The sequence below is a fragment of the Cricetulus griseus genome, chromosome 6 (genome assembly GCF_003668045.3).
Source record: "Cricetulus griseus strain 17A/GY chromosome 6, alternate assembly CriGri-PICRH-1.0, whole genome shotgun sequence".
Lineage (NCBI taxonomy): Eukaryota > Metazoa > Chordata > Mammalia > Rodentia > Cricetidae > Cricetulus > Cricetulus griseus.
In genome coordinates this window covers 109,743,595-109,761,815 of record NC_048599.1, presented here as the reverse complement: position 1 = coordinate 109,761,815, position 18,221 = coordinate 109,743,595, and the positions used below count along the sequence as shown (strand labels likewise).

General features: G+C 40.8%; 1 protein-coding gene across 2 annotated transcripts in view; it reads right to left on the bottom strand.

The window, feature by feature from the left end:
* Window positions 1-2,775: 2,775 nt before the first annotated feature.
* Window positions 2,776-18,221, bottom strand: part of Slc38a11 (solute carrier family 38 member 11) — a 50,661-nt gene continuing 35,215 nt past the window's right edge. For both annotated transcript variants that reach the window (XM_035446582.1, XM_035446583.1), the window contains 3 exons: window positions 16,022-16,134; window positions 12,332-12,463; window positions 2,776-3,069 (listed from right to left, as the gene is read on the bottom strand). In XM_035446582.1, the coding sequence (XP_035302473.1) occupies window positions 2,776-3,069; window positions 12,332-12,463; window positions 16,022-16,134 (539 nt within the window). The remainder of the gene's footprint in view (window positions 3,070-12,331; window positions 12,464-16,021; window positions 16,135-18,221) is intronic.

Genomic DNA, 18,221 nt, shown 5'->3' with positions numbered 1-18,221 from the left:
TTTTAACATGTACCATTCTAAAAGTGTGTGCTAAAAATGGTATAGTAGTTTAAATGTGTGACTCTTTTTATTTTATCTTATTTTTTTAGAAAGAAAATTATTTTACATGTCAATCCTAGGTCCCTCTCCCTCTCCTCCTCCCCTGCCCCCCCCCCCAACTAACACCCTATCTATCCCATACCCTTTCTGCTCCCCAGGGAGGGTGAGGCCTTCCATGGGGGGGTCTTCAAAGTCTGTCTTATTCTTTGGGATAGGGCCTAGGCCAACCCCCTTGTGTCTAGGCTCAGGGAGTATCCCTCCAATGTGGGATGGGCTCAAAGTCCATTCCTATGCTAGTGATAAAGTACTGATCCACTACAAGAGGTCCCATAGATTTCCAAGGTCTCCTCACTGACACCCACATGTATAAATTAAATTTTGGAACACTATACAGTTGACAGAACTTGTATTCCTGAGTGAGTGGATCATGCTTTACTGAAGTAAAACTCACTACCAGTCCCTGGCCTGGTAAGGCATGTCCCTATGGCTTTTGTGCCTTTCTTCATTGGAGACTTATTTGTATTATTTTTTAAATTATGTGTAGGTATAGGTAAGTGAATATGAACATAGATGCCCAAGGAGGCCAGAGGTATCGGATCTCCCGAAACTGTACTTACAGAGTGTAGGAGAAGCCTAATGTGGGTGATGGGAATTGAACTCTGGTCCTTGGGAAGAGCATCAAGTACTCCCAATGCTGAATCATCTATCCAGGTACCTTTAGGCCAGTGGTTCTCAATAGGGCTGTAGGGGTGGGGAAGTGGTGAAGGACCCTTTCTCGGGGTTCACATATCAGATATCTTGCACCATCAGGTATTTACAGTATGACTCATAATAGTAGAAAAATTACAGTTACGAAGCATCAACAAAAATGTTGTGGTTGTGGTCACCACATCCTGAGGAAATATATAAAGGGTTGCAGTGTTAGGAAGGTTGAGAACCACTGCTTTAGGCCTTTCTTACTGCGTTGTTTGATGACTCAAGGCTCAGCACTTAATTGAAACTACTGTGAAATTGTTTTATATAGATCCTCTGGGGGTATTTGGCCAGTGTATTATATTTAAGAATATGTATTAACGCTGCTTGTGGTATCATCTCATAATTTAGCAGCAGGATGGCCAAAACTGATTGAAATACAGAAGAAAAATAAAATTTACTCTCTTGGTGGCACTTGATGAAAAAAAGCCATTGAGATTATCCTGATTTTCTTCAACCTATTACACATTTTTAAAGATTGGAAGACATGAAATCCTTACTAAAAGTGGAAGTTACCTGTAGGGGAAACAGCTGTTCCTCGCAGGTATCTCTAAGGATGAATCTTGTAGATGCCTAGCTTCTAGCTCTCTGTTCCTTTCAGTTTGCTCTGCTGCAAGTAGCTGTCTAACCCAGGGATCCCTTCTTCCCTAGAAACTCATATTCAATGACTTGTGGAGGCTGCAGCAGCAGGAGGAGGAGGTGTGTTTGCCTGGGTACTCAGAACAGGGCCAGCTCTGGGCGATAGCTTGAGTGCCATCAGCTTGTATTAGTGTTCTCATCAGCAGTTCTGCTTCACTCCCTCTTCACAACTACTTAGGATTCCCAGAAAATACCCTGCATGACAACCTCATGTCAGGACCTGCTTCCTCTCCACTGGACACACCTTTAATCCCAGAGCTCTCAGAAGGAAGAGGCTGGTAGATCTCCATGAGTTCGAAGCTAGCCTGCTCTACGTAGACAGTTCCAGGCCAGCCAGGATTGCATAAATGAGAACCTGTCTCAAAAAACCAAACCAAACCAAACCAAACCAAACCAAACCAAACCAAACCAAACAAACATCTCCTAAACAAAGCAAACAAAAAACCAAACCAGGTCAACAAGAACTTCCAATTGCTTCTTAAGGGCCCAGGACAATAAGAATGTCTGTCCTGTTCTATACCCCACATTCGGGGTAAGCTTTTAGTCTCCATGTTCAGTTTATGGTTGTCTTATAAATTCTTGCCATGCTGGAGACCCAGCAGGTCCAAATCTGAAATGTAACTGATGTGTTAGACTAATGCCTCAGAACAATTGGAGTGTGTGTTTCTGTTTTTAAAAAGCACACCGATCAAATTTCCCCAATAGAAAGCCTGGAGATATTTTTGATATCCTACACAGGCTTGCTCTGCCCATCCACTTTATTATTTGTGCTTCTTGGCAGGAGTGGGGGGTTGGGGGTAGGGTGTATGTGAGGGGGTTTGGGATGATTTGTTGCTTATTCATCCAGGGACCCACTTCCCTGTCAACAACGGATGCTCCCAAAGTTACAACAGAGAGCTTTCTTTGTTGCTGGGATAGCTATCCAACTAACAGAGTTAGCAGAGTTGTGTTTCCTTCTCCTTCACACTCTTTAAACATTTGCTTTGTCCTGAAGGTACCCCAACCCCAGTTCTAATGTACAATCACCTACTGATTTGAAAGCCCAATACACAGTGACTCACATACAAGATAATAAGATAATAATGATTTGGGGACTGAAAGTGATACTAATGGTTTCACTGGTCCTCCATTACATTAGTGCAGTCACAATAAAACACCTCTGTTCCAGTTTAAGGTAAATTATATATTTGATTTTCTTTATTTTCCATATTGCCGTAAAGAGTAAGGACTATCAAGTCTTGATACATGTCAGTGATCACAGGTGACAAAGAGACTAACACATGTGAATATTAGGAGGTGGCGTAGGCGTCTCTGAAAACATGCGTATTGCATAAAGCAGCCAACTTACTGAAAGATGCTAAGGTTCCAAGGAGAAAGTTGGGTTGTCAGCTGAAGATGAGAATGGGAGATGTTTGTGAGGGAAGTGTTGTCAGGAAAGCAGTAGAACATTTCCTGCCCATGCGTGCAGTCCTGAGGATTTGTAATGGCCATGATGAATCCCACTACCATCACCACTGCACCAACCGGAAGCATGACACAGGCCATTATCTTATCTGCGTGTGTCCTTGGTTCTTCGGATAATTTCAGATAACAAGCTGAGGGGATGATAAAGATCAAAGGAGCCGCACAGAGCACACCCTGTGTGTTGGAGACAAGACACAGGTTAGTGTTAGAGGAGCGAATTCCTTGGGTGGTTTTATTTATTTATTTATTTTTATTTATTTCTGAGACAGGGTTTCCCTATGATTTCAAGGCTGGCATCAAGCTGGCAGTAATTCTCCTGCCTTCCCCTCCCAAGTGCTAGGATTACAGACATGAACCATCTCACATATCCTCATACGGTTTTTAAAAATCGTTATAGAAACATTTATGCAGGGGCGGGGGTGGGGAGTGGGGAGTAGGGGGTGGGGGTGACGCTCAGTAGAGAAAGGCACTTGCCACAGCCTGTTGGCCTAAGTTCCATCTCAGAAACAGATGGACACACAGATGGAAGGTGAGAACTGACAATACAAATTTGTCCTGTCTTCCACACAGAGGCCATGGCAGGTGTGTTCTCCCAACTCCTTATCACACACACACACATACACACTAGTAGCACATAAAGTAGTCCAATCTTTTTAAGTATTTTTCATTATACATATTAAAAGTTTTATAGGTTCAGTGAAGGCAAACAAAGGAGGGAAACCACATGTTAAGGAAAGACGGAGATGTAGGTTTTTTCCTTTCCATTGGAATAGTTACAAGGGGGGGGGCAAAAATAGTAATAGTAATGTCTAGAAAGTCTAGGCGGAGAGCAATAGACAATAAAGCAGATGGCAAGATGAACTTCTGGAAAACTTATGAACCCATGTTTCCAGTCACATCATCTTTCCTAATGCTATCTAGAAATTCCTGTGTTATCTGTAATGCCTTCCAAATCCAGTGGTTTATCTGCTGTTAGTACACAGAGAGGGCTATTAGGAAATTGGATGGGCATTTCTCTTTTCTCTTCACTCAAGTTAGAAAGTGGTGCCTGTCTATGTCAGAAAGAAAAGCTTAACCATCGGGCTTAGCATGAAATCCAATTCCTAAGTCTTCTTTCAAGTGAGGCTAAATGCATTAATTACCCTAGAAAATTGACAGCAGAATGAAACGACTGTAACTTTCTAACTCCCCCAACTAGTTGCAAATAAATCCAACCCAAGGGGGAATGTCAGATTGAAAATTATGGATAGTAAAGTTGTTTATTTTGAAAACAGGACAGACACTGACTTCAAAGGGAAAGAGATTTCCCCTTCAGTAGAACTAACTCTCACTAGAAACTTTACAAATGTTGTAAATGTTAAGATTCACTGTGTTTTAGGTAACACATTCTTCTCATCATGTCAAATGCTATTTGTTAACTAAAACATTAAAATTTTGCCAGGCATTGGTGGAGCACGCCTTTAATCCCAGCACTTGGGAGGCAGAGGCAGGCAGATCTCTGTGAGTTCGAGACCAGCCTGGTCTCCAGAGTGAGTGCCAGAATAGGCTCCAAAGCTACAGGGAAACCCTGTCTTGAAAAACCAAAAATAAATAAATAAATAAAATTTTATGACAAATGTTTGTCGTACATCATAAAAGTGTTCTTTTAAAGTAAGTCTGTGTATATTAGAAGTTTACAACATGGTACAATGGGACACATGTAGATAACATAACTATGATGAGACAAATTTAGAATAAAATTCAATCTGAAAAGAACTTCTGAATGTCTATTATTTAACCAAATTCTCAAATACAGTACACTGTTGCTAATTAGTCTTTCTTGTTGCATCTTCCACTTCTAGCCTTGTTAAGACCGTAAGTCTCCTACTCTGCATCCTCACCACACACCTCTGCTTTTTCTCTCCCCTTCCCAATAACCACATATCTAGTTTCTGGCTCTATTTGTATTTAAAAAATAAGTTCCACATATTTAGCATGATTGTGCTTTTTTTTTTTTTCATTTTGAATCTAGCTTGTTTCAGTTAGCATAGTAGTTATTCACTCAGTGCTAAAAGGCAGGGTTTTCTTGTTTCTAAAGCTGAGTTACATTCCATTGTGTATACAAACTCTATTTTCTTTACTCATTCATTGTTGATAGACATGTAGGTTGTTTTCATATCTTGGCTAATGCAGATATTGCTGCAGTGAACATGGTGTGCAGATAGGGGTAATGAGATGGCCAGTCTGTCTCCTTTGGGTATAAACCTTGAATAGAGACTGCTGTCTCTGTGGTAGTTGTTGTTTTGAACTGCTTTTAAGAACCACCACAATTTTTTCCCACAATAGATGACAACCTACATTTCTACCAAGGGTTACCTTTGCGAATATTTGTTTTTTTCTTGTCTTTTGATGGTAGCATCTTACTAGGTGTGAAATGATCTGTCAGTGGTGGTTTTAACCTATAGTTTTCTGAGGACTTTATTATACTTGATTATACCTGCCATCCATTTTTAAGTTTTCTTGGTAGGTGGACTGTTATTTATTTAACTTTTATTTATTTGTTTATTTTTAAGGACAAGTTCTCACAATGTAGCCCCAGATGGTATGTTCTCACTATGTGGACCGGGAAAGCTTCTAACTCACAGAGATCTCCCTGCCTCTTCTTTCTGAATGAGTGTTTGGATTAAAGACATGTGCCATTGCTTGGCCTTTTTTGTTTATTTATTTGTTTATTTACTTACTTCTGAGACAGGGTCTCATTAGTTGTACAGTATTTCAACCAATACAAACTGAATTTGAAATTGGGTGATGAAAATTACAGATTATACCTTTAACATCTTTAAAACAATGAGTTTCTCAATACTAGCCAATAAAATTACATTTTTCATACTACATGTCATCTCCATACTAGAAGATTTCAATAGTATACTTCTTTTTAGTGTTTTTTAAAGTTATACATAAATGACTTTGTGGAATCAGACTATCAGGTAGCATCTAAAATTTTGAGGAAGAATGCCTAGAAAATATTTCTATAGTAAGAGACACGAGAGCGACAAAATACTAAGAGGTCTAACTTAAAATATATAGGGCTAAGGAGAGGGCTCAGTCATTAAAGTTCTTACCATGCAAATGTGAGGACGAGAGTTCTGATCCCCAGAACCCATGTAAACACCAGGTGGATGTGGTGACCTACATGAAATTAGTTCTAGCCTCCAAAGTCAGGATGGAGACAGGACTTCAGAGACTTGTAACATTGGCAATGTTGGTGTTTGATTGAGAGACCCAGCCTCAACAAACAAGGTAGAACAGTTGGGGATGATTCCTTACATAAACCTCAGGCCTCACATGAATGTGCACACATACTCTAACACACATGTGCCCACATACATGCAAACATGCACACGTACACATGCATCACACACACACACACACACACACACACACACACACGTGCATACACACAAAGATAGAAAAATAAGAATAAATATATACACAGTGTTGTTTTGCCATATAGTGCTTGAATAGATATAAATATCTATGATAGGTACATAGCAAATAAAAAAATAAATTATCAAATGGCTGAAATTAAGTGGACAACATAATACTTTGAATTAAGTTATGAAAAATGTTATGGAAAAGAATCTGCATCTGTAAAAAGTATGAGCCTCTTAGTTCTTTGAAGTAAGAAATTGGGTAGTGAAATTCATTCAGACCTCTACACAGTGGTTTGTGTGTATAGACTCTGCTTTTTGTAGGAACCATGTGTGAGGCTAACCCATCTAGAACAGAGGGTGTGACACAACTATCAGGAAGGAAACTGCCACCTGCAACTGATCAGATGCTGTCCTCAGGCAGCCTTTGGGGACTCTTCCAAATCCAACTTGCCAGGAAGGCAAGGCACTGGGTGTTTTGTTTGCATTACAGTTCTTACTAGTTGCTGTGGTGACTTGAATTAGTATGGCCATCTCAGGCTCATATATTTGACTGCATAGTCCCCAGTTGGTGGAACTGTTAGAGGAGGATTAGGAGGTGTTGTCTTGTGGGTCTTGTGGGAGGAGCTATGTCACCTGGGATAGGCTTTGAGGTTTCAAAAGCCCATACCATTCCCACTTAAATATCTCCTCTGGCCCCACACTTGGGGCTTGTGTCTCAAGATGTGAACTCTCAGCTGCTGCTCCAGGGCCAGGCCTGCCTGCCTGTTGCCATGCTCCCTGCCATGATAGTCTTAGACTCTAACACTATGGAACCATGAGAACTAACTAAATACTTTATTTTATAAGTTGCCTTTGTCTTGGTATCTTGTCATGCCATGAAAATTAATACTAGAAAAACAATTAAGCTGGGAAAGTGACAATTGCAGAGCAAATGTGACAGCTGATATTTGTACCGGAAGAAACCCAGTTGAGTATCTTGTCCATGCCTAGCTACTTGCTAGATGGCACGAAAACTCCATTTTGCTAGTAGTCATGACTGGAACTCAAGACTGACAGTAAAATGATAGTCTACTTCCCTTTCAATCTACTCTACATAAAGGAGTTCAACCTATTAATCTAGTTAATGTAGGACTGTCTGAAGATACACCACCAGCTTTGGAAATTGCTTGGCAGGTAATAAAACCATAATTGGTAATTAAGGAGATGGTACAAATTTTGTCTTAGTCATAAAGACAGTTCAACCCCATCCATTGCTGGTGCCAGAACATTTTGTAATCTGCATCATGGAAAGAACAAGAGGTCTGTAGGCCATTTACAAACAATACAGATCATAAAACTGCATTTTGTTGCCTGAACAGAATCTGTTAAATGATGCAAGAAGCTAAAAACTAAATACAAAAGAAAAAATTAATCCTGATAGGACTGTGAAGAGAATGGTGAAGAGAGTGTTTCCCATCAAACTCTAGGTCTATAGGGAACCACTCCCACCAGAACCCGCCCTGGGATCCCTCCCTGGCATGGTCACACCCTTGGTCCATGAGACACCTCAGAGATTGGTGATCAGCTATATCTGCCCATCACTGTGGCATTCTGGCTCCTTAAGGCTGGGGGTTGCCAGGTAGACCAAATGGTTGAACTGCTGCTGAACACTGTTGGAGATTCCAGGCCTCCATGGCCTCCAGCAGTGAGGTGGGGGATAGGATCCATTGATAGGAATGAGGGCAGGATCTCACTGGACCCCTTGCTGCTGCTGTCTGGTAGGAGAATCAGCCTTGCAGATTGGTGCCACTGGCATAGGCCTCAGGTGCCAGGATTTGCAGACAGGGTTTTCATAGTCATGTGCATCAGTCATATCTGGGTGACAGGAGGAGCCCCAGGCCCTTGAAAGTGATTTGGGTAAAAAGAGTGACCCACTTCTGATTGCCCCTGCCTCTGTCCTTGCTCACATCCCTGAAGGGAGTGAGGTATATGGCTTCCCTGGGTTTGGGGGCACAGCTTCTGAGATCATCAAAGGTCCTCAGGGACAAGGTTGCCATCTGCTTTGCTACAGCAACCAGAAGGGGCTTCTGGAAGATGGATAGGATCCATGTTCCTTCAAGAAAACACAGGCTTGGGGTATACAGGAAGTAATAGCTGGTGGTTTAAAGGCCAGGCTTTCTCAGAAGTTCCTTTATCCTTGCTATTGGTCTTTGCCTCCCTAGCAAACCTTCTCTCCAGCCTCCAGAGTATACCTAATGGCCCCCTTTTTTGGGGTGACTCCTGATGAAGCACAATGCCCTGCAGGGCAGGGCCACTACTCTCCCATCTCTCCATTCCCCACCCCTGTGGCCAGATTTCAGCGTTCCTCATTCCTTTGGCTGTGCTGAGGAGCACATCTTGAGCTCCCTGGGTCCCTTCCTCTCACCCCCACCCCCATCACTGCTAATATTTTAAAGCAAAAATGAAAAAAAAAAGACAAAAAATTATCTTTTAAATTTCTTCTTTATAATCAACTGATAGTGGTGAAAGTTATTCCTGTATCTTAGGAACAATTAAAAGGCTCTATCCTAGGAAGTATGCCAACTTGGGCTCTGGTTTGCTCCTGCAATGATCATGTCTGTCTGTCTGGGTTCTCCCTGGCCTGCTTTCTTCCTGCCAAGAAAGCAGCATTCAGGGCTTTGGGGGCTGGTTCCTGTGGCCACAGCACCAGCTGTTTCATTTTTTCCCCCTCTTTGTTCCACAAGTAGAAACCCATAGGGCCCAATTACTGTAGATACCTCTTCCCTAATAGCACATCCAGCCAAGATGCTGGAGTCTTGCAACAGAATAGGTCAAGGACTAATTTTCTTTGCTTTTAAAATGGACTCTTTAAAATTGAGACTGTCCCTGCTTTGAGAATATTTCATTGCTGGCCTCTGCTAGGAAAACAATGGAACAAAGGTGAAATTCTAACCAGGTTTTGATTTTTACCAAATAACCCAAATAATTTAGCCTGTATTTATTTAGTTTTAGCAATAACAGGATTTCTCTGATTTGGCAAGTTCTGACTCTAGCACATGTCTCCTCAGTGTGGGTGACTATGATGCCTGAAAAGCCACAACAGAGAAGAATTTCTAAAACAATTAGTGACCGTAACAAAGCTCTGGGTTGTCATTCACATCCCCTCCCAGAAATCCTATTAACTAATGTGAAAGCTATGAACAAAAAGTAAAGACAAAAAAATCTTTAGTTCTAATTTACTTACAGCCTGGTATTTACTTCAGTCCATTAAAAAATGTTTCATATGTAGCATGGATTATTCTTAAACTTACTCAAATATAAACTTTATCTCTCTCTCTGTCTTGATCCCCACAAATACACACACAACACACACACACACACATACACACACACACACCATGAATACATAGTAAATAAATAACTGAAAATTAAAAAAATAAAGTCAACTTAATAAACTGTGACAACTCAAATGAGCTATTTCATAAAATCAGGAAACAAACAAACAAACAAAAACTGTTTGGCAGTGTGGTGGCTTGTATGAGAAATAGGCCCATGTATTTGAACACCTGGTCCTCAGATAGTAGTGCTGTTTGGGAGAGTTATGAATCCTTTAGATGTGGCCTTGCTGGAGGAAGAACGTTATTGGGGGCAGGCTTTGGGGTTTTATAGTGTGGACCCATTTCCTGTTCTCTCTCTGTATTTCCTGTGTGTATGGATAAAATGTGTGTTTTCTGAATGTCAGACTGGCCTCGTACTTCTGCTGCTGTGACATCCCAGTCGTGATGAACTGTGAGCCCAAATAGCCTTATCTTTCTGAAGTTGCTTTGTCAGATACTTTATCACAACAACAGGAAAGGAACTGCTGTAGGGGCTTATTATTTCAGGCATTTCTACAGAATAGTTGAAATGTTATTACTATTGACAACACTGTGATGTGTGTGTGTGTGGTGTGTGTGTGAGAGAGAGAGAGAGAGAGAGAGAGGAAGAGAAAGAGAGAGATAGAGAGAGATATTTAGTTCCTGCTTCAATTCTAGCAGATACTCTTATGTCCATGAATATTTCTAGGTCCTAAATTGTGGTCACATGGCATAATCAATCATTCATGTAATAATTTGAGCCTGATGTTCTTAGCTCAGTGCCCAGTGTGGTGGACCATGGAGAAAGTCATTATATATGCTTGTCTTCAAAGAGTTTACCCTTTGGTAAGCAAAGATAATTCATGGACAGTTCAAATGTCACATGGTCTAAGATCTTATATAAAAGTTATTTCATTAAGTTAAACAGGGACCATTCACAGAAATCAAGACTATCATATGATTTTAGTTCTGGTTCCTCTCCCCCATTTGTTTTAGAGATGAGGTCTTACTATACTTCTCAGATTAGATTCAAGTAATCACCTAGCTTAGTCTCCTGAGAAGCTAACTTGCTGGAACTATAGGACTGCATCAACATACCAATATCAACATACCCCTTTCCTGTTATTGATATATTGAAAATTCCCCGGTGTCCCTAGTGTCTGGCATTGGGGAAGATGGACACTCTTCCTTTTGCATTTCATCTGATATAAGAAAAGTCCAAATTATTTGTTCCCCCACAGGCTATCCTCCTGCTTTTGTCTGGAACTTCAAGTCACATCGGCACTGGGAAAGCATAGTGACATGAGTATGAATGATAAGTCCTCATTTATCTTAAGGTTCTCATAGCCAGGAGTGTATGATGAGTTGGAGTCTCCCCTGCATAACTCTACACTCCCTGTGGCACATGACCAGGAGATGTTAACTGGTTTCATTTTGATTAAAAATCCTGTAAGTCTTGTGGAGAGGGAACAATAATGACCCTGCCTTAGTGGTTTTCATTCCATTGCTATCTCATCAAATGGCACCATTATCCTAGTTTCACAAAATTAAATAGAATCATTCTTGATGTGCTTCTCTGTCCCTCTATGTTCCTAGTGGAATCTGTCACTAAAGTGTGTGAACTTTTTTGTGTATTCTTCATCATTTACACAGCAGTTGAACGTTCATGTTAGTGGGAAAGGTTAGATTCTTTCAAATTTCCTTCCATCACTGTATCTGTACTGTGTAGTACAGAGTAGTTGCTCAATGACTATATGGTCAATGGATAAATGAGTTAGAAGTTATAGTTGACAACAGTCTTCATAGGATTTAGGCAGACATAGAAAAATAACCAGTGTAGGAAAAGGAATGAATGGAAAAACAGATAGGGTAAAGGAGAAGAAAAAAGAATGATACGGCATAGTCACAGGCTGAAAATAAATCTGGCAGCTAAGGGACACTTCAGAGAAGTACATTGGAAACAAGTTTCCATAAAGGCAAGGGCTGGGTTACTGAACAATAACATTTCCGATTGCCTTGAAAGAAAAAAAAGATCAGTGCAGACATGACACAATAGAGACCTACATCTGCATGGTTAGAGATGACAAAAGAAAAGTCTGGAGGGAGAAAAACTATTTAAAGGAAAAGAAGTCTGGGTCATCCAAAATGATTATGTGATCAGGATAGAATTTTATTCCTTCTATAATCTCAGCAAATCCACTAGACATTTCAATTCCACATACAGTGAAGGGTGTAAGTCAGCTTGAGAAATACCTGGACAGTACAGGCACAAGACATGCAGTCATGGGATTTTTGACACTCTTAGTCAAACACATTTGTGTTGTGAGGGATTGTTCTAAACATCATGAGATATTATTTGTGTCCCTGACTTCTTCTCACTGTATACCCGAAGCATTACCACTCCGTTAGACAACCAAAGATGTGTCCAGACATTACAAATGCCACCCTCCTGAGTGGGGAGCAAAATCAACCCCATTTGAGGAGCACTGCTATAAATTGTATGCTTCCATAAACAGCAGAGTGTCATCATCACCAATCTTTATTATTATGTTGCAAACAGATTTCCATTGTAATCCAGAAAGTGATACTTTTTTTAAAAGAAAAAAAGGAAAGCATGTTTTGTATTAGATGGAAACATTTTAAAAGAGATTTTCAGAAAGGATGGAGCAAATCTTTTGATGTACTTACATTGAGTTCTAAAACTATCCCCAGGCAATCAATCAGCAATGACACCAGCGTGGCTGCAGTAATGATAACCACTGTTAAGATGATGTGGAACACTGATGAAGGATTCCCACCAAAAAACACATTGGCAATGACCTGGTGAAGAAACAGAGCAGTTTGAGAAGTATTCTTGAGGCTTACTGGAATCAGCAAGAGACTTTCACACTGGCACTGTGACTATATAAACCACCAACAGTACCAGTACAGCAATTCATCAAACCTTAGGTCACTAGGAATGTTTCTATCTTTTCAAAGAAATCACACACACACACACATACACACACACATATATACATAGCAATAATGAGTATTCTTTGCTGTGAACGCTGTCAGTCAGTGTCCTATGCCGTAGATGCAGAGCATGGCACACCAGTGTTACAATGCACACATTTTTCTTAAGGATAAGAAAGTTCTGAAAGTTGCCTATCCTTGAGCTGGGAAGACTATCACTAAAACAAACAACCAATACTAATTGATTATTTAATGGCCTGTAAGGAAGATGTTAGGGTTTACCCTCTTATTGATACTGGAGGAGTGCTACTATCTTTTATTAAGAGGAAATCAATTTTATACAAATGAAACCCACAAAGAGGAAAGGTGGATTAAAGATAGTTTATTACTATTTTCCAAGAATACACAGATCAGGAAGCTAATCTATAGTCACCTGTTGGATGCATCCCACTCTGATAAATTTACAATAAGAAAATGCAAAAGAATGATTCCTGTTCTCAAGAGTTGACATCCCAATAGAAGACCCATAATTGATATAAAGAAACAAATAAAGATCAGTTTGTGGCAGGATTAAAAAGACCAAGTAGAATTTAGAGGACTCTTCAGTTGTCTAGAATGGTCTTCTCTGGGAAGTCGAGGAAGCCCTGGATGAATGTGTAAGGAGCAGATGAAGCCCTGAGTGAATGTGTAATATTGACATAACCACAGCCATATCAAGGGCCCCAGTGCCTCAGACTAAAATGATTGGCAAAACTTCTCCAAGTCTGTGCAAATGTTGACCAAAAGTATACTCTGTTGTGGGTTCTTCCTCCTAGATGTTTATATCCTAAGGTCTCCCACCAGGACTAGCTAACCCCTCCTTCTTCTGTATATAATAAATACAATAGTTTCTGGGCTGTCATAGTAGGTGACCTCCATCAGAGCAAGCACCCCCCACCCAACCTAAGCTTTTCTGTATGTGTGTCTATGTTTCTCTATTATCCTGTTACCCAGTCAGGTTTCTAGGACCACGGCACACAGGTCATGGCAGTCTCCCTTAAAGTACCCTTCTTTTTGCCACTTCTGAAATGTGAGTGACCTATCCAAGATTCAGGTGGGGATAAAATTTAGAGCAGAATTACAAGCTGAGGCCACAGTGTAAAGAAGAGAAAAGGAGGAAGAATAAGAAAGAACATTATCTATGGAGGACAGAGAGAAGACTCTGAACAGTGCAAAACACCAGTGAAGCAAGAACTGTCAATGTAGAGAGAGCGTCAGGTGCCAGTACTGGGACAACGACAACTGTTGAAAAATCACCTAGCCAGATGATATCCCCACAGATCAGCTGCTTCAAAGCTGCTGGCAGAGACCTAATAGTGATACTAATAACATAGGCAATGTAAATTTGCTGTTTCCCCAGATTTATCGTCTTTAAGCTCAACTGTTCCTTATATCTCTAAGATGTCGTTGTGAGGATGAAATAACCACTTAGGCAGGATCAGGGGCATAGAGTTTTTTTTTTTAATCCTTTTTGTATGTACCTGGCTAATTTATCTATAAAGAGAAATGATTGTGTTCATGTTGGCTCTGTTTGTGTGTATATGTGTGCAGATCAAAACAGTAGCCAGTGAGGTTCATACAGCATCTTTCTGGGAGGTATATGCTGCCAGGGCAAAGATCTTGGTCTCATTTTGCTTTCCTGTTATAGCAGCTAGGATGGAAACTCATTTCTACATAGGAATGACAGACACTGCAGGTGAAGTGACCCGAACCATCCACACACGGTTGACAAGAAGGCATCCGAGCTTGCACCCTTCACTCATGTTGATCTGCAGATTTGATCTGAACATGAAGTACTGGGCAGACGCTGAAAGAACAGCCTTTCCCAATTGATAGCATTGGGAAAGCTTTGAAGGGTCTTTTTTCTTTTCTTTTCTTTCTTTTCTTTTTTTTTTTTTGGTTTTTTCAAGACAGGGTTTCTCTGTGGCTTTGGAGGCTCTCCTGGAACTAGCTTTTGTAGACCAGGCTGGTCTCGAACTCACAGAGATCCACCTGCCTCTGCCTCCCGAGTGCTGGGATTAAAGGCGTTGGCCACCACCAGTTGGCCTGAAGGAATCTTGAAGCTTCAAAATCTGCAGAGAGTTCACTCTTCTGTGAAGGAAGAGCACTAGCCATTTGTGAACCTGAGTGCCACTGGAAAGAATGCAGAGAACTGAACATCCACTCTGTGTCCCTGGTTCACATTACTAGAACTGGCCTACAGTGAGAAGCCAATTGCCTTGGGAAGCCTTCGGATTAGACAGGGGATTTAAGGCTCTGCTGGCGGTTCACTTCCTACATTACAAGCGGTGCACTGCATAAACTAAACAGCCTGCAGGGATAGATCCTGACTCAGCCCTTTCCACAGTGCTGTGGGTGCTGCTACTCAGCACAGTGGCTATCTAGCCCACAGCATTAGAGATTCCTGACAAGCCATGTACCTGTATTGCATAAGAATAGGTTCACATTTGTCTACATAACTGCATCTAAAGTTTACATAAAACATATATATAAAAATATACATCAAAATATATCTATAGACCTATAGGTTTAAGTTGAAGTTTGATTCCCCATGGAATATATTATTTTTCAAAATAAAACCGATTACTCTGTCCAGCCTATGGTAAATAAACAATGACTTAGGAAACATCGTAACAAAAATGGTAACAATTGCTTTAAACTTTCATCCTTATTTTTTTTTTGTCATTTGTTTAAAAATAAAGGTGACCACTTGGATTTGGTTGTTCTGAAGGCTTCTATTCACTTGGGAACCAAGTGGTGTGTTTGTGTTCATGATCATCTAGACTCAACCTTGGAGCATGATGTACATCTAAAAAAAATGGTTCTGTAAATATCTGAATAAAAATGAGGACATGGCCACTCCTAGGTATGTTTGGGAAGAACGTTTTAGTGTAGATATGAGGGGGAGAATAGCCAGAGAGTCATCTGGAAGAATCCAGAGCAGGGAGAGAAAGAAGTGGGGGAGGAGGGTGCAAGTGAGAGAGGAAGAGAAGAGAGGGTAAGCTAGAAAAGAACGGACATGAACAAGAGGTCAAGAAAGCATGTGGCCAAAATGGCTGGATTAAACAGGTATCAGCAGCTGGAGGAAGGGAAGGGAAGGTCAAGGGATGGAGAGGTTTAGGGTAGGAGATGGGAAGGTGAGAAGTGCTGGGATGACCTGGCAGGCCATTTGTCCAGGTTTCTTTGTGACCTAGAAATAGTCATCTGTAGATTATTCATCTGTAGATTCTGATATGTATAGCTTAAAGAGAAGGATGTATGAATCTATCACCTGTCATCATGCATTTAGAGAGTTTACATATTGAATTATCTGTGTCTTCCTAAATAAATGTAGTAGAGCAGTCACCAGGGCAAAGGGCTGAGAAGAGCCTATGCTTAACTTACCTCTCTAGTGACAAAGCATTCAATTGGGTATGTCAAAATAACAGTGATTCCATAACAAAACCTTCCAAAAGTCACCAGGTCATCACTTTTGCAGTAATTTTCAAATAAATCTCCTGGAGAACAAGAAAAATATATTTATTTGCAAGGTAATGGAGTTAACTAACAAATGAGATATTCTTTTGTATAAAAGTGGTGGCCTAATATACTTCACTTCATATAATTAAAAGAATAGATTGCCGAGTCTAGTTACTGCTATTAAAGCCAGTACATGTTCCACTTGAAGGTATACTCATCACTGGTAGAGTTCTTATTTATTTTTGGTAAGTTTGCCTTAAAGTTGTGCCAATTTTTGAAAAAATACTTTGTCCATTGTTTTTTTTTTTTTTTTAATAACAGAATCAACTCCCTAAATTCTTATGCGCTGCCTTTATAAATGGCTTCTGGTCTTTGTTCCTGGTGATTGTATTATTTTAAACAAATGTCTATTAAAATAAACAAATTTCTCTTTGAAATACTATTTTTAGATGGAGGACAATCCCACAAGGAAGAGTAGAACCAGGCCATGTGGGGAGCTGAGTTTCCTGCACTTGGGGTATAGGTTCAGATCAGGACCATGCCAAGGAATTCAAAAGATACACTGCCTTTCATGACATTTGATGCACCCAAGTGTAAATGCAGATTTCACCGGCCCAAACCTGAAAATAGGACCAATTCCAGGAAAGGACACTAGATTTAATTATTTCTAAACCAACTAACAGGATACACACACACACACACACACACACACACACACACACACACACACACACACACACACACCCCTTAGGCTGGTTCTTATTGAGTCTCTGTATGTTTTCAGGAGTCTATGAAACAATTCAGGGCTCTGGCCACCTCTCTTCAGGCCTCTTTACTTCCTGAACATAACATGGTTAAGTTTGGACACAGCAGTTGCCGTTTCTCAACTAAGCCAATTAGAAAATTAAATGAAAGCTACATATTTTCCCACACTGTTGCAGAAGAAGGTAATCCTGCTTGTCTGTATTAAAGAGTAAAGGCGGCAACCACTTGCATTTTCTCTTTCCAATATACGCTTTAAGTGGCCATGTCCCATTCCTCCACCAATGACACCAGATGTTTCTGACTTTTCTAGTGTCCCTTCTGGGCAGAAGAAGATGACAACACAAAGTACTAGTGGCAGAGAACACTTTCAACAATGATTGAGGGTTCAACGCTGTGAGAAACCCAAGAACAGAGGTTCCCATTGCTATCCTCCCCTAGTAACTAGGCCCTGGATCTGTTTTGAAGCCACAAGAAATAGCAATGGGACACTAGACCTCCTGTTGCCTTATTGGCTCGAATTTACCAGATGAACAGGGGAACATGTAGTTTTACAAAAAAGAGCAGATCCACCTAAAGAGAAATGAGCTAAAGAAGCAAAGTCGGCTCATTCTAGCTGGAAAGTTAAATGTGTATCAGGGAATTATAGCTAAGGGCAGGGTGTGTGTGTGGGTTGGTGGTGGGGTTGGGAGGGAAGGGCAAGAACAATGACATCAAATACGTGTCAGCTTTGCTATATAAAGATGGGGGGGCAGAACGTGTGTGTGTGTGTGTGTGTGTGTGTGTGTGTGTGTATGTGTGTGTGTGTGTGTGTGTGTGTGTGTGTGTGAAAATGTATGTAGTTTATGCACATACGTATGTGGGTATTTGCACCTGTGCCCAGGCTTCTGGAGGCCAGCAGAGGACATCAGGTACCCTGCTTCATCATGCTCTGCTTTATTATTTTTGAGACAGAATTTCTCACCAAAGATAGGCTGTGGCAGCCAGGAAGTCTAAGTGCTCCCACTGTCCCACGTCCCAGAACAGACACAAGTGAACACACTCTGCTTAAAGAGCCCCCATCGCACTTCTCTTTTAGAGAATGTTGCTATATAGCCAAAGCTAGCCATCCTCCTGCCTTAGCCTCCCATGTGTTGTGTCGGGATTATGGATGTTAGTGACCATGCACACCTGTCATAAATATTTAATTACAGCAGGGCAATTAGCACTGCTAAAAACACTAGGAAGGTATTCCTAGCAAAACCAGACATCTATAAACTGCATGCAGGAGCCCTTAGGCTGTTCAGCTTGGCATACTATGTAGCAATTGTGATTGGTACATGGCAGTGCTTTAAACAGGTCTTATCTAGACTTTGCAGGTTGC